This window comes from Ambystoma mexicanum, chromosome 2p, assembly GCF_040938575.1.
Source record: "Ambystoma mexicanum isolate Mex_15411 chromosome 2p, UKY_AmexF1_1, whole genome shotgun sequence".
Lineage (NCBI taxonomy): Eukaryota > Metazoa > Chordata > Amphibia > Caudata > Ambystomatidae > Ambystoma > Ambystoma mexicanum.
Genome location: NC_090923.1, coordinates 784,136,983 through 784,154,271, shown reverse-complemented (window position 1 = coordinate 784,154,271; position 17,289 = coordinate 784,136,983). Strand labels below are relative to the sequence as shown.

The window sequence follows — 17,289 nt, the reverse complement described above, 5'->3', positions numbered from 1 at the left end:
AATCCCTGTTCATAATTTGGGGTTGATAGAAGGGGAGCTGTAGAGATAAGTTCCTTTAGTGTTGTAAAGGCTGTTTGCGTGTCTGGTATCCATGTGATAGCTGTGCTATCTCTCTGTGCCTCTTTTAGTGCTTGTAGTAGGGGCCAGGTATGTGCTGCATAATCGAGTATCCATGCTCGGCAATAATTACATATGCCGAGAAATGTTTGCATGTCCTTCACTGTGTGAGGCTTAGCTGCTGCACGTACTGTTGCTGCCCTGTCAGGGATTATTCTTTTGCCATCTTTTGATATCAGTTGTCCCAGATACAGTACCTCTGCTAGGCAGTACTGCAACTTCCCTCTGTCCACATTGTAACCTTTGTGTGCAAGCACATTCATTAATGTTATTGAGTCTGCTCTGCACTGTTCCTCATTCCCACTGCAGATCAAAAGGTTGTTAACGTATTGTATCACTGTGCTTTTAACATCAATATTGCCAAGATCTTCATGCAATATTCTGTTAAAAAAGCTTGGGCTTTCAAAGTATCCCTGTGGTAATCTGCAATGTTCATATCTCCCCCCCCCACCAGGGTAAATGCAGTGAGATATTGTGAGCTTGTATCGAGTGGTACTGAGAAAAAAGCATTTTTCAAGTCTACCACTGTGAAATGTTTGGCCTTCTTTGGGATGCTACACAAAATGGATGCAGGATTTGGGACAAGGGGAAACTCCTACTGTATGACATCATTAAGTAGGTGTAAAACATGCACCATCCTCCAAGCCCCTCCCTTTGCTTTCTTAATAGGATAAATCACTGTATTGCAAGGGGAATTTGATGGCACAATGATTCCCTGTTGTAACAGTGCATGTATCGTTTATTTTGTTCCCTCCTATACTTCTCTTAATAGGGGATATAGTTTCACCCAGGTTAGCAATGCACCAGGTTTAAGTTAAACGTTTACTGGTGTCACCTCTTGCAAGAGCCCCACATTGTGGGGGTTGGTGGTCCACAAATATGTGGGTACCTGCTGCATGTCCTCATCAAAAAATGATGGTGGTGCACTGACAATGGCCATGAGGGGTTCGTCACCCGCCTGTTTTGGATATTTATGTAACATGGCATGCACATTTCCATTATTATCTCCCCATCATTGTCATAGTGATCAGCTCTCCGTCTGTCAGATCGCACATCGCTATGTTTGGGTCTATGCACAGTACTGTTCACCACTCGCATCCGTGCGTGTCCAGCCCTATCGCCACAATATGTCCAGCTGATACTTGTACCCCTTGGAGATCTAATGATAGAATGGTACCTGGTAGTATTTCAGGGGCAGCTGCAGGGCAGAAAATAAAATCATAGGGTACTCTACATTCCTTTTGTGTTATTTCGGGCACCACTCTGGCTAAGGCCTGTATCCCATACACACACATGTCTGCATTAGTGGGCACCCCTCGAATAGCTACTTCATTTGCTATGGTGTTAATCAACAGCATTGCCCTCAGTGGGCATATCCCTGGGGTGGAGCATGCTAATCCCTTTTCAATAAAGGAAATTGTCATATTAAGCTTACTAAGGAGATTCCTCCTCAGCAACTTTACTGCCAAGTCTTCGTGGTACAATAGCGTGCGCACACTGTTTCTCCCCCTATCTTTATATCCAGATCTTTAGTGTAAGGAACCGTGACCACAGCCCCAGAAAATCCCTGCGTTTCCAAATTCTTGCCTGATAGTGGAAATCTGCCTACCATTAGGCACGATTTTTCCACTCCTGAGTCCACCATGAAGATGAACTGTCTGTCACCTATCTGCGCCCCAACCAGTGGTTCCTCGTCTGGACGTTGGATAGTTGATGGCTCCTTCCTTAGAAATGGGAGCTCTACTTGAGAGAATTGTCCTACAGAGGACAGTGTTGTTCCTTGATCATTTGGTCTCAATGGGCATATTACTTACTTCTCATGGGTAGGTTCTTACCACCCTGTGACCTTTATTATGATACGTTCTGGTGTACTTCCTAGGAACATAAATTGTTATATTTCTTTTGAACATAGGCTTGGGAACTAAGCTAAATTGATGTGCTTTTACCAATCAGTGTGCAGTGTTTTGTCCTTTAGCTGTGAGGTCTGATATCTTTCTTTGATGCTCTTTCATGACTTCACTACTGCAACTCAGGGCTGGGAAAATGTTTGTACCCCTTGACTTAACCAATCAATGTGCAGCATTTAGTCTTGCTTTGGGAAGTTGCAACTTGGTATGTGTTAATCTCTCTGCAATGGCCTGGCTGATGCTTTATGCTGAGGGGGTCGGGTTTTCATGCTTCAGGGATAGCTAACTAGAGCTTGAGGCCTACATGTACTGTTTATACAATTAGTGTAAGGGGTAGCTATCATTCACTATCATAATGAGTGCCCCCAAATGTTTCTCTACCTAATGCTGCTAAACGCTGCTGTATCATCTAAGGACACATGGTGTATGGGAGGAAAGGTCTTTTAGGCCCCCTCCCCTCCATTCTGACCCACTTGCACATTATGTTCGTCCGACAACTACCCATGCGTCTGTGGCCAGAGGTGCCGGATAGTGGCGGGATGACCCATATGGATGCAAAGCCCTGCTAAAAGGCCGATTGTTCACTCCATTTTGTACCAAACATCGACTCCATTTTGTACATGTTAAAGCAGGTCTCATAAGCAAAACCAGCCTGTAGGGCTGCAGCTCTCCCTTTGAGATCACGCACAGTGAGCCAATTATTTCCCTCACCCTCCTCCGCTCTGTGTCCCTGCAGCTATTCTGTTCTCACAGGAGACTCGGCGCGAACAAGCTACAAGACAAACACTGTATCCTTCGCCTTCCTCCGTCCACCACTGACCTGTGAATGACCGGGCAGGAGTTTGGGTCTTGGAGAAACAGTCCATCTCCATAAATATGTCCCTCACTTGCAGACCCCACATTTAAGATATATGCTGTGGATAACCCTCAACCTCAATCCTCTTTTGAAGTAACAGATACATACCCTATGCCTGTGTGCCACCTTGTTTCACCCACAATGCTAATCCCCTCTGAAAAGGTTGTAAATCCCTTTCTGCAGTTATGTGTTAAGGGGCTGAACCTATGAGCTATAACAAAACGATTCCTTATTATCGTGTCTAAATCAATTGCACTGAACACAAAAGTTATGATCTATATGTCTAGATCTTGTATTGTTGGTTACACATCATTCTCCACCTAAGACCTGCATTAACCTATGACATGCCAAGTAGCTCGTGTGATATGATGCAAAATATACAATCCACATGTTTACTGGTTTTCAATATCATGTATATTCACTAACTGTGTTCAGATGGTATAAGTCTTTCTTTATGTGTACAATATAAACAGCAACTAAATAGAGCCATTTTGCAGCACAATGATCATGAGAAATGCGAAAACATAGCTTTCAATGTAATCAGAACTCGTTTATTATTTGTTGTTATGCAGGCAGTGGCAATATCCCGGTTTTATCTCATGCTAATGATTCACATATACTCCAAAAAATTAAATGGGACCAAGCTCAACAGGCCTCGAGGCCTTCTCTCCCCTCTCTTGCAGCACCACACATTCAGCCTCCAACCCCCGCCATGATGGGCTGATGGCTTAGGGCCCTTGTTTCACTAATGACTGAATGCAACAAATGTAACCTCTCACCCTTCTGTTGAGCCCGTAATGAGTATCCACCCCTGCCTCCTGACACAGGGTATCTCCGTGAACCGGCCTTGCATTCACAGACTCTGTTTAAAGAAATACAAACTACAAGCTCTTTCACCCCAAAACCTTTAGATGTAACAGTTGCATGCCCCTCGTTTGTGTGCCACCCCAGCTCACCCCAAACTACTAATCCCATGTGTGGCAATAGATTCTCTTTATACTAACAAACAATAAACCATCCTCTTATGGGATCTAAGGGAATGTTTCACAATTGTGTCAATGAAATAGTGTGCATAACGTAGGCACCTGGACCCATGTAACCTTATGTTTATCGTCTAGAACAACTGTCCAGTAATATAAATCTTACATGTCAAAACGTATAAATAATGTTCAAGGTACGTGTGGCCACAAGGGCAAAATGTCAGAGAGTTTATATCTTCATGATTTGGACATCGCCTGACCCTTCACCTCACCCACTGGGCCACATGCCCAGCTGGGCCACATGCTCGACGAAGTAACCAGTTCCATGCCAGCCAATCCGGGAGTATAACTGCAGTTTCCTACTTCCTTTAGCCTCCCCTATCATTGACCAGATACTCCTTAAATTGCCATTACAGATAACGGCAATCATACGATGCCACTGGGCACACATAGTGAAATTATGCCACCAACGTGACCACTTATGATATGAGTTCTTTATTGATTTAATTTCCCTAAGGCGAGCATTAGGAGGCAATTGTTTAATTTTTTATTTACTCAGATCCCCACGAAGCTTTAACTTCCTATCGCTAATATTTATATTGTAAATCGGAATCATTTTGTATTCTCTAGCAACCATATGCCTGTGGCTAACAACCCACAAAGGTAGATAGCCAATTCTCTATTGCCTCCATGTCCTTGTCCTTAACTTCTAAGAGGAAACAATGGTTTACAGACTTAGTGAAAAATGTGGCTTGATGTATATTATTTTCCATCCACTTCATTTGATTAACTGAGCAGTTAACTTCCAACTCCCCTACTCCTTTTACCAGAGTAGCTGAAGCAAACTCATTAAACTTTGGTATAAGTGCCTTATGATCACTCCATTTATTGACACTCGCACACATATCAATCACATTAATAGATACTGCCGAGTTCACAAAGAGGTAATCGAAAGTTGCATTTTAACTACCCCTGTTCGAAGTATATCCACCATGTGTGTCCCCCTTAGTGTGACCATTCAAAACATTAGGTCCCAACTCTGAAAGAACCTCATCCATCTTAACCCCTCAGTGTCAGGATCAGCCTGCTTCATATAACGTTTACTAGACAATATTATGTCTACTTGCATTCCTTCACCACACACACAATGCCAATGAAGGTCCTCACCCACAATAATACAGTCAACAACACTGCCACTAGACCAATACACACAGAGATCATGTAAATCGTTCTGAAGCTGTTCTCTATATAAAGCCTGCAGGAGGTTTATAGATGTTGACTAACAAGATGTGGCTACTCCTGTCATTAAGGGAAATGACCACATCCACCGCTAAAATGTTGTCTTAGCTAGCAGATGGTAGTTTGTGGGATTTCAGATTATGCATGACACCAATAGACAAACCCCTGGAAGGACCACCCGTGTTGCCCTTGTTTGATACAGTTTGGTGGACAGTATACCCGTCTATATGATATGATATGATATGGCATTTATAACGCGCCTATACACAAGTGTTTCAAGGTGCGATGAGGCAAGGGAGGGGAAACAGTGGGAAGACAGACAACAATCCTACTAAGCCAGGTGTCATTCAGATCACGCAAGTGCATGGGTAGGGAGAAAGGGAAATGTGCCTGGGAAAGGGAGCGGGGAAGTGCAGTACATGGGATAGAAGAATAAATAGATAAATAAAAGTGGCCAGATGGTGGCAAGTGCAAGGTAAGAGCAGACATAAGGGTATTACTCAACTTGTTTGTTTACAATTTTTCAAATTAACAATTGATCGATTTTAAAGGGTCACAATTGACCTTTTCCCAATTGGCTGCATATATATATATATATATATATATATATATATATATATATATATATATATATATATATATATATATATATATATATATATATATATATATATATATATGGGGTTTTGGGGGGTTTGCATTGGGTGGGGGGTTGCGGGGGGTTTCCCTCCGCATATATGTTACAATTGACCTTCACAATTCGGTCAATTGTGAGAAGGTCAATAGTAATTCGAACAATTGTAAAACAAACAATTCATATACAACCGACATAAGTGCTGGTAGGGGGACTGTAGGGATACAGAAAACAGTCCCCAGGTGCAGGGGTTGCCAGGGAGGCAGGGCAGGTGGGCAAAAGGCGGGGCCTGGCCCCGAGATCAGAAAGGGTGGCCAGGTAACGAGTGCAGTTTCAGCCAGGAATTTCAGCAGGGAGAGAGGGAGAGAAAGCAGAAGCAAAGAGGAAGGTTTTGAGGTGTTTCCAGAACCGGAGATGGTTCTCCTCAAGTTTCAGGGAGGCAGGAAGGCTGTTCCAGACGGAGGCCACTGCCGAAGAGAGAGATCGACCACCAACTTGTTGCTTGGAGAAGCGACTGACCCTGAGGGAGTTGGAGGCGGATGTGCGAAGAGCCCGAGAAGGAAGGTATTTGGGAAGAGAGAGTTGAAAGTATTGCGGCCCCAGGCCCCAGAAGGCCTTGTGGACAATGCAGAGGGTTTTGCAGAGATTTCAGTCCTGGAGAAATACGATCCCTGGGCTTGAGGCCAAGGACAAGTCTTGCAGTCCTGTTGTAGATAAATTACAGAGGGTGGAGAGTAGAGGCAGGCAGATTTAGATAGAGGCTGTTACAATAGTCCAGCCTAGAGAGAACCAGGGCTCTGGAGATGGTGAGCTTCTGGAGGAAGGAGAGGAAAGGAAGAATACCTCTGAGGAGGTGCAGCTGCTAGTGTGACTTCTTAGAAACGTCAGAGATGTGAGGAGAGAAGAAAAGTGTGGAGTTGAAGATGACCCTGAGGTTTTTAGCCTTGCAGGTGGGAGCAGGAAGAGGGCCAAGAGCTGCAGGGAAGGAGGGAGTGGGTGTGCCGATGAGTAGAATCTCAGTCTTACTGGCATTAAGGCCGAGGTCATTGGTGGCACACCACTCCTGAATAGCATACAGACAGTCAGAGATGAGGGAAGGAGAGGAGGAGGCCGAGGGTAGCCTGAAAATGAGCTGGGTATCATCCGCATAGCACAGGAAATTGGTAATGTTAACCGTGTCTCCTGTAGTAGGACAATTGAATGTTGAAGGATAAAGGGCAAATATCCAGATGATAATAAGTGGGCAAACCCTGAGGTATGCCAGGAAATGAGAGATGACACGCATTGTTTAGTGAGCACCGTAGACAAGCATTCTGCTAGCCATTTTAACATTGACTAAATATCGGATATCTGAACCTTGTCTTTGCTGCGCAATTGTGCTATTGGTGTATTCCGAAGACTTCCAACAACTTGAGTAAATGGTAAGGCTGGATCCACTGTATCAGCTTTTAAATTGAACTCCTACCGCACAGCTCACCAAGTGGGGCCAAGAATTACGCAGCAGATGGACTCTATCCTTGTGCTTACAGTGGACAGCCAATACATTGGAATGAACACACTTTAGCGGCTCAAAGAAGTCGAAATCCTCAGACACCAAAACCCACAACTGTGGTACTTGATGAAGAAGGAACATTAGAGCAGAACGACATTGCCATTTGTTCTGGGTTTTTTGGTTGATATTTTTCACAAGACAGACTGTACTCTCCAGCATACAGTCTCTCAGTAAATCAACTGTTTAATGGCCAACCCTTCTTAATTGTTGCTTTTCCAGCCTGCGCCCTACATGGCAAGTTTGGAGTCGAGTTATTATTAACTCTCTCTCCACTAATCAGTGATGCATTTGTATCCAGGATTGTATCAGGTTGTTCCATCTTAGATGTTTTCACTTAAATGGGTGTGGAAGGCAAAGGGGCTGAAATAACCGCAACACGTCATGCTAATCAGAGTTGTTTCCTAGAGTTGAAAATATCAGACGAATCCAGTGACTCAACAGTCAGAACTGTTACTGCCTCTGTCACTTAAACATGAGGAGAAGGATCAACAGTCTTGTTCGTAAGAGTTTTACCTGGTATACTCGCACACAGCCACCTTTCATTAACAGCCACCGGGTTAGCCACTCCTGCTATTGGTGGCTGTAGGTTATCATGAATTCGCCCACATAGTTTTAACAAAATGTTCATTGCAAACTGGATGGAAACCATACATGATTGAATCCCAGTAAAAGCTGCATCCCCAGATATCGAGTCTTCCAGCAGTGCCTCCCCAGTGGAATCAATTACCAGATTTGGAGAAGCAGACAGGTAGTTTGTAACTATATTCTGCGTTGGACTTTACTACGCTTGAATCACTTGGGTCTCCACTACTACGGCTTGGTCAATTGCGAGTACAAGTACCACCACTGCCCCTGACATGCTCTGTTGGATCGAAAGACACAAGTCCAGTAGGGAGTTATTGTCAATGTCATCAAATGTCATTGAATCATGAGACACTATCGCCTCATGCAGTTGCTATGTAGGAACTGCAGGTACAACGGATACCACTGCTGTTAGCGGCTCAGGAAGGAAAAAAAAAAGGTATCATGCCCTTAGGCCTTACTGGGGCAAGCGTATGCACATCAGCAGCTGCTGCCATATTGGCAGAGTCTGAGAGGGCCTGTAATGCCGAAGGGCTTGGTCCAGCCCCCCCTCCCCCACCCCTCACATTATATCTTGTCTTTTTTTCTCTGCTCTTATACAACATTTGAACTAATAACGAGAGTTAATTTTACTCAATTAGATGCTTGTCAGGAAACGTCAAAATAAGGGCTGCACCTTCAGCAGCCTGCTTGCTGCACCCAATCTCGCGCGACAGCACTCGCCGACAGCACTCTCCCAACTGCACGTGCTGACTTATCAGAAACATAAAAAATGGCCAAGACCTTTCCTTCTAGTATTGACAAATTTCAATTGCCTTTGTTAGCTTACACAGGTGATGCACTAATATTGGACCGGATGTATCACTTCTCTTTTATCTGTTTTCTCTGCTGTTCTGTCTCTTGTCTTTTCCCCCACATGCAGTACACCTTCCTCTAATACCACTAGGTAAGCGCTTTCAGCTGGCCGGAAACCGGTTTTACAATTTTTTTGTGAAGTTTCTTGAGATTTCATCGAGTGGGATTTTCCATCCTTGACATACCATTATTATTGCACCACCACTAAACCTTTGTTAGATTCCCTTTGCGTCCAGGTTTCTAGACCCATTAAAGGGAGATCATATTTACAGGAACCCATTTCACAGTCATAATTCCCTGAGTTTACAGATTTTACGATGTAAGCAAGTAAGCAAGTCTCTTCCGAGACTCAAGAACAGAATTACATCACTTGGAGCTCTCCGGTTCCTGTCTCATCGTGCCTTTTACTTCTAAAATCAGCATGCCGAAAACATTCTGGGCCTGATTTATAAAAGCGTTTTTCAATGGGAAAATCCCATTGAAAAACGCTTTGTAAATCAGTCGCTCTGCCTCATGTTAACACCTTGTTTGCACATGTTCCTGTCAACACTCTGGTCAACTTCAAGAGAGCAGATAAAACCCTAACAATTGTTACTGCAACTGTTGCCCCAAGTCTTGGACACCAGTTATAGCAGCAAACCTGGCTATGCCTGTGCTGCTTATGGGATGATAAGGGTGGGATTACACACACACACACACACACACCTCTTCCCTTCCTTAGCCCTTTTCAATTTCCTATCTGCTGATGGGAGGGACTGAGTGTGGCGCCTTTCCCTTCAATTACACAGAAAAGACCAGGAAGTATGAAGGAAGTGAAATGAAAGACGACAGCTTCCTCCATCACCATGAACAGACTATGTGGTGGGGCCAGCTGCCACTACCAACCCTTCACTTCCACACATGATGGTGTATAAAGCCACTCCACGGGGTGAGACACTACAGTAAAGCTCCTCCCACCACCCAGATGGCACACCCAGTCTTCTCCTGCGCTCAGGGTACAGTCGGAGGCAGAGAATTAAGGTGACAGTGAGAGTGGGTTAACACTTCCCTGCACTGGACATATGATGGTAGCACAAGGTCAGGCATGTGAGCCTGCACTTTGCCTATGATACCTGCCTAGCACATAGGGTTTTAACTATTTTGCAATGGCAGTAGTTGAATGCTTAATGGTGATCTTTGAATTTGATGAAATCATGTGGCTATGTTTGGGTGTATATTGCATATTGAGACTATTGCTGGTTTAAGAGGCTTTACGTAGTATTACATGGTAGCAGCTGGACATCTAAGACTGCCCTTGGCAGATGATGGCAGCATGTGGATTTCTGAGTATTTGTATCTTTTAAATGATTCGTCCACCTGACTATTGATGCTTTGTCTGATATTAGATGACAGCAGCTGGGCATGTGGGTCTGCATTTGGAGTGTTATGGCAGCACCTTGACTCTTGAGCGTGGTTTATGAGACTTTACACTAGCATGGGATGGAAGTACTTGGGCATTTGAGATTGTACTTAGCATATGATTAGCGGTGCTCCTTAGACATCATGGGCCTGATTCTCAAAGATGTGCACAGCAGCAAATCTCAACAACCCTGTGAACATGTTATCCTGAAATGGCAGGAACAGGGAAAGCACTTTGCATGAACATTCCATCCCTTAGAATAGCCCTGTTATCCATTCCCCTATTTAATAGGATTCCAACACACCCCTCAGTGTTCTAAAAGTCGTTTTAATCCATATCTGCAAAAATGCTTTCAGTGTTCCTGCGGCTAAAATGTTTCCTCTTAGAAGATGCTTTTCTGAAGTACCCCATCTGCGTAGGAGGCTATGATGGCTTGTGTGGAGCTCCTCACTTTTACCAGTTGTCCTGAACTTCTTTGTTAGAGCACTAAGAACAGTTGCCTTGGTAATATGGGATACCATCGATCAGAAAGATCAGGTGCATGCCCTCTGCTGGAAGTGACGTGGTGATACTCAGCCTTAGTGTGAAGTGTTTCCTGAGCTGAATGTCTTTTGCCATGTTCAATGCCATGTAACTACCCCCAATTGAAGCTCTCATTCGCCAATTTGTATTCTAGGAAAAAAGGCATTTCCCTTGATTCCAGAATGGACGTCACGGCTGGACTAGTTCTGTTCCTGATCTTCTGCCTCTCCTATCTTATAGTAACGTATGTAAAAATGATGAAAGGGAAACACCACTTACCTCCTGGTCCAACTCCGTTGCCCTTCATTGGCAATTTACTACAAATCAGGATAAATGACATAGTGAACTCACTCATGAAGGTAATGTCTTTCCTGCATTGTACAAATCGCGTCTTAAATCGTGTTTTTACAGCTGCAATACATGCCATTGTAATGTAATGCAATACAATCTTACTGGGCTTTGTATGGTGAATCCTCTGAAATTATTGAGTCCTCTTGGCTTTAGGTCCTGCATAACTGGGGATGGGTTTGGGGATGGGTTTGGGATCAATGAGAGCAGAAGAACAGTTTTAAGTTTGAAGAGTCAAGATAATTGACATAATGGCTCTTAGTAATGACACTCCACCCCCACCAATGAATGTATAAATGGCGGTTCTATGTGTTGTGTTTCTATAGCGCCTTACACCAAGTCACTTTACAAAAATTCATGAATTGGTACAATAAGTATGCAACAGGGCAGAAAAGAAAGAAAAAGGAACAAAAGAAAACCAGCAAGAAGAAATGAATTGATAGTCCAAAAAATCACTCAAGATATGTAAGCTACCCCCAAACAAAAAATGATCATTGGTTGGAGCAAAATATTAAAATAGTCCAGTACATCCAGGGACTTGGATGGTAAAAATAATGGGTTAAGTGCTTAAAGATAGCCTGAAAATTCTCCCAAATATTTGTATACAGAGGCATGTAAACTCCTTTGCAAGCGGTCTCTAATAACTTGGTACCTGAAGAACACCCGGACCAGCTGGTAAGTAATTTGTAAGTTTGTGCCAGGAAGATAACATCGGCACGTCCCTTCATGCCAGCTTAGCTCTCAACTGTAAATCTTCGAACCAGTATTCAGAGCATAACATCCCCAACACTCCACTCACTCTGACATCACTACATTCCATCCAACAGTGATGTCACCACACCCAGATAAACATTACAACACCTCTCCCTCCTTACATTTCTTGAACAAGAAGGAATTCAACTAAAACTATCACTAACACAATCCCCTACATACACGTGTGGCCAGCATGTTAATGTACCAACTAACCAGACTCCACTGGTGACAAGAAAAGTTGCCACCTGGAGCTCGCTACCACCCACAACACATACAATTATATGACACTACGGAAATGCTTAGCACTAAAACCATGGAACATGGGACAAGCATAACCTCCATGGCACCCCAGGAATACACACCCTAGCTGTGCCTACAACAAATTGGAAAACAAAACCCCAAAACCGTGTCAGCAAGGACACATCCAACTCCAACTCCACTCCTTCCTCTCAAAACACAACAATGAGGAGACCACCGAAATAGAAAAGGGCTAACTCCTCCCTTACAACCAGAACTGGAAATACACTCGAGAAACAAAAATAATAAACTAAGCACTACCACCTGTTTCAAGCTGCCCCTTCAAACCTGGGACCTGCCATGCCCCAACATTCCCCAAAACTACACTACCTAACACGCCAAACCATCTGTGCACAAACAACCTTCCACCCTAGTCTGCACCCTAGGGCACCAGGGCTGCCACCCCCGGGCACAATCCCAGCTCACCAAGAGCAACAACAAGCGCACCATCCCAACATCACTTCACAACAGCACCCATACAGAGCACACCTAACACAACCACAAACACCTAAGAAAATACAGTCCAACTAGACTGCGCAAAACACACTCCTTAAACCACCACAATACGAGACACAAGTCCCAACCAACTGCCACTGACAGTACACCACACACCTAGGACCCCTAGTCCAGCCAAACTGCAACCTTGCAGTGCACCAACACCAAACCTAGGACTATGATAGTGCATCACCACTACAACTTAGGACGCCAAGCCCAAGCCAGCCGCACCACCACAGCACACCGTTACTACGACCAAGGACCCCTAGTCCTAGCCAAACTGCACCATGCAGCACACCAACACTACCACTAAGGACCCCAAGTCCTAGCCAAACTGCACTAGCAGCACACACCACACTACCGCATAGGACCCCTAGTCCTAGCCATACTACGTCTACCGCAGTACAACTTCACTGCATCCTACTATACAACGATGTGAGGCCTAAACCACACACTGAACCCAGATAGGCACCCTCACACACCACACACAACCCATGCTATCCACGATTGCACGCGACAAGTGAACATATTAAACCACAAAACTTTGGCATAATATGCAAATGCTCCAATATGGGGATCTGAATAACCAAAGCACTTTCATTGAAAGACAAAAATTGTACAACGTAGTCATTTCAGCAAAATCATTTCAGCACTTTGTTAAGAGCACTGCACTAATGCAGAATCAAAGCCCGCGAGTTCCCCCACCCACTAGTCTGTCCAAATCTCAAAATTTCACAGCAGGGTCATTTCTGGAAAGTCATCTCAGCATATTGTTAAAAAGTTGCATTAATGCAGAACCAAAATCAGCGAGTTCCCACCCATGAGTCCGTGCACACCCAAAAGTGCCATCCCAACCTGCAAGAAATCAGGGTTAAAACATATGTATATTCCCAATGCAATACATATCTAGAAAAAGACCAGAAAAAATGCAATCAGATTTTGGCACGTCACCATTTGTCACATTTACATCATAAGTACATAAAACCAAAACAACTCAACAACTCTCATTTACACACACACCCTGCTAAGATGCCAACATTTCCCCTAGGCGCCTCCGAATTTCCATAGTCGATGCTGCAACGCCCACAAGTAATGGATGTCAAAATCATTCCGGCTATCCAATGGAAACATCCAGTCTTTAGTTTTCTCCTTGACCATGTCCCAAACAACTTCACCATTCCACCGGATGACTTTGCCACGTTGATCAGTCGTAAATCAGGGATGCATTTCCTGCACATCCGCCTCTGACCACAACTACCAATGTTGTTACATCCAGTGTTACGCCCACCGTCTTCTAACCTCCAGGTTTCCTGCGTCGCACGCTCCAAATGATCAACACGTTCCAGACGTTCACGCTGGAGCACTTCCTGATGACACGCTATGTCATCATTCATACCCATTGCACATCTCCGACATTCCTCAAAGGCCTCGACTCCTCCAGGGTCCATGTTGCCGAGGATCTGCCCCACAGTTGCGGACCCCAGACAGCAACAGTAACCGCATGGGCCCCAAGCTGCCGACATCCGCAAGTGCCCCACAGGTGCGCCCCACCAATCCGGACCCCAGACAGCAGCAGCAACCACACGGGCCCCAAGCTGCCCACATCCGCAGGCCCCAAGCTTCCCACATCTCCGTTGCTTCTTCATGACAACTCTACCGGATTCCCGGCGCCAAGGGACTCTCTCACCGGTGCCGCACAGCACAAATGTCCTTTGCCCCTCCACTGGGCTAACAGTTCGGGGCATGCAATGCTTGACAAGCGTTGCAGCGGTAGCCTCCATGGACTCTGGAGCTTCTCCACCAGCACCCTGGGCCCCGACCGTGGCAACAACCACCTCCTTATACACTGCCTCCGATGAGCTCCTGGCTGACTGGACCACCCAGCCTCCAGTCACGCCAGAAGCAGAACTGCGGTTTGCCTTGCCCGCAGCGCTCACCAGGCCACGGACAGCCCAGCAACACGTACCTGTGCTTTTCCACTGCCAGCACTTTCAGGCCAGGAGGCCACCTGCGGCCCGTGAAACTCTGTCACTGCTGGCACCTGAACTCTGCTCCGGACCAGCCCCAGTACATGGACTGCCTTTGCCAGTACTCTTAGGCCTGAGGGCCACCCCTGGCCCACAGAACTTCCTGTCACCTTCTGGCCCCTGTGCTTCGGGCCAGTGCAAAACAGGGACTGCCTCTGCCAGCACTGCTCGGCCTGCTGGTGCGTAGCACCCAGATCCTTTTTACTGGGGCTGAGGCTGCTGGCTGCAAATCTAGGACTTGGGGATTGGAGGGTGATGTTCCTGGCTGCTGCCCCCTCCATGACAGGATCCCATCCTCATCGCCTGTGTAATAACTTGGTACCTGAAGAACAACCGGACCAGCAAGTAAGTGATCAGTATGTTTATTTGTAAGCTTGTGCCAGGAAGATAACATCGGCACGTCCCTTCATGTCAGCTTAGCTCTCAATTGTAAATCTTCGAACCAGTATTCAGAGCATATCATCCCCAACACTCCACACACTCTGACATCACTACATTCCATCCAACAGTGATGTCACCACACCCAGATACACATTACAACACAGTCCTTTTGGATTAATGTCTGAACACAGTTGACTGATGTTTTCCCTATTTCCATGGTCCCTCTAGCAGAATTCATAACTAGATACACTAGGACAGACCAGGAAATAGATTGCATTGTGACCGTCAGCAATGTAACTACATATGTGATGCCCATAACCCAAGGGGTTAGCAGAGCTTTCTTTTCAGCATATGGAAACGCTGAATTTGGTTCTAGAAAGCCATATGCAGAGTATTACAGATTGAAACCACTAGACCACTGTGTTCCTCTGGCACCAACTCTTTGTGTGTAAAGCGTTTTGCTAAACAGATGGTAGGTGGTTGATTGCTTTTCCTCAGCTGGCTCCCTCCTGTGGAACAGCCTCCCCCTGCCTCTGCACCTTGAGCAGGACTTTCTTAAATTCCGAAGCTCCTCAAGACTTTCCTCTTGACCCCCTCCTTCCCTTTTTCTCTGCTCTGCTAATCCCACAGTTGCTGTGATTGGTGTCCAGGACCCTTGTGCATCCTCTGAGCCCCTGTCCACCCACAACGAATCGGCCCAGCTCCTGACTACCCTCAGCACTTGCTTTGGCACGCCCTCCGCCTTGGCGGGTTGCACTTACACCTAAGGTGGCACCTGGCCGTGTAGCACTAAACAACCCAAGCATTTCATCTGTGGCTCACCCATGAGCTCCGACTCCCCGGCACTTACCCCCTCTACCCTTATCCTTGCTGCACTTGCACGTTCTGAATACTCACAAGGCATAGGACGCCCGTCCTTTCTTCCTTTAGCCCTCACTGCTCTTAATAACTATTGTGTTTTCTAATGTATTTCACTCCATTGCTCTCTCCCCTCGCCCTGTGAGCGCTTTGAAACGATATTTACTTGCTGTATAAGCGTCTAACAAGAAAATAATAAATAAATAAATACATGGTGCACTCTGTCAAGCATATTGTTAGTATCAGTGTGCTCAACTTTGAAAGGGGCTGCACCTTCGTTGAGTTGTTTACTGTAGATTACCTGCCACAGAGTTGGACTGCATTTCAGTGTTATATTGTCGACGTATGAGTGAACAGATTTATGGCTGTCAAAAAGAAATGTAATGGATTCAGCTTTTACTTACTCCATGCACATGATGCAAATTCTGGCTTCTGGGATGCATTGATCCATAAAGTTATGGATACAACTGCTTCAAACGTGCCTTTTATAACAACACCTGACGAAGTATAGTCCCAATGGATGCAGAGAGCGAAACTCAGGGTACTACGCCACTGCTGAAAGACTCCTGCCCAAAAGCTGAGAACCCACACCCTGTACAGTGTTCTACTGTTCTCAAGTTATGATCGTGCTTTAAACAATTAAAGGAAAATAACATGAAATCGTGCTTCCTGAAAACCTGCTTGCATTCTACAGAAAAGTAGCCAAACAGCTCTCAAAAGAATTATGAATTACTTTTCCACGTGTAATTTACGATTTACACCTTTTGAGGTAACACAAGATGTTTCAGAATATTTCCCTTTATCAAGTGTTCAAAAAATGTAAATGATACATTTTAATCATTGCCACTCAGCTGTTTTACAAAACCTATGCACTCATATATATTGCTCATAATTAAAAACAGCATACAAAATAAACTCTCCCATCCACCGCATAGTATTGCTTCTTATTCCAAAAAGCAAAACAGGGCTGCGCCTGGCAAAAGAGTAGGTACTCAGGTTGACCACATCACCCTGAAAGAGAAACGAATCACGTCCTTTTCGTGTATAACATGAAACAAATACTCAACTTCATGTGTCCCTAGTTTGTGGCTGACTCATACAACACATTCTGGATGTGTTATATGTTATGTAAACTGGAATAAAATACATTGCTGCATCATTTATTCTAAGAGACATACATGCTAATGTTTGCTCTAATTTAACTCTATTAGTTCAAAGCCGGCTAAATATTCCTCGGTTTTAGTTTCCGAGTTTTAGTAGAAATATGCAATGTTTGGGTTTCATTTTCCTGTTCACCCAATCACGTTGTTTTTCTGAATCGGACATGGCGGCATCAAACCCAGCATAATGGGGTAAATACTCACCACTGCTAACTATTCATCAAATCTGGCTTTGCTTGACTCAGACATGACACCATCAAATACCATGTGATCGAGTAATACGAGAAGATAAACCTTTATTCTCACTTTTAGCTCTAGCTGGCCTTC

General features: G+C 44.8%; 1 protein-coding gene across 1 annotated transcript in view; it reads left to right on the top strand.

Moving 5' to 3' along the window:
* Positions 1-17,289, top strand: part of LOC138566789 (cytochrome P450 2F2-like) — a 948,082-nt gene that overhangs the window by 174,396 nt on the left and 756,397 nt on the right. The window contains exon 2 of the mRNA XM_069644443.1: positions 10,798-11,002. Within this exon, the coding sequence (XP_069500544.1) occupies positions 10,826-11,002 (177 nt within the window). The 5' untranslated portion in view covers positions 10,798-10,825. The remainder of the gene's footprint in view (positions 1-10,797; positions 11,003-17,289) is intronic.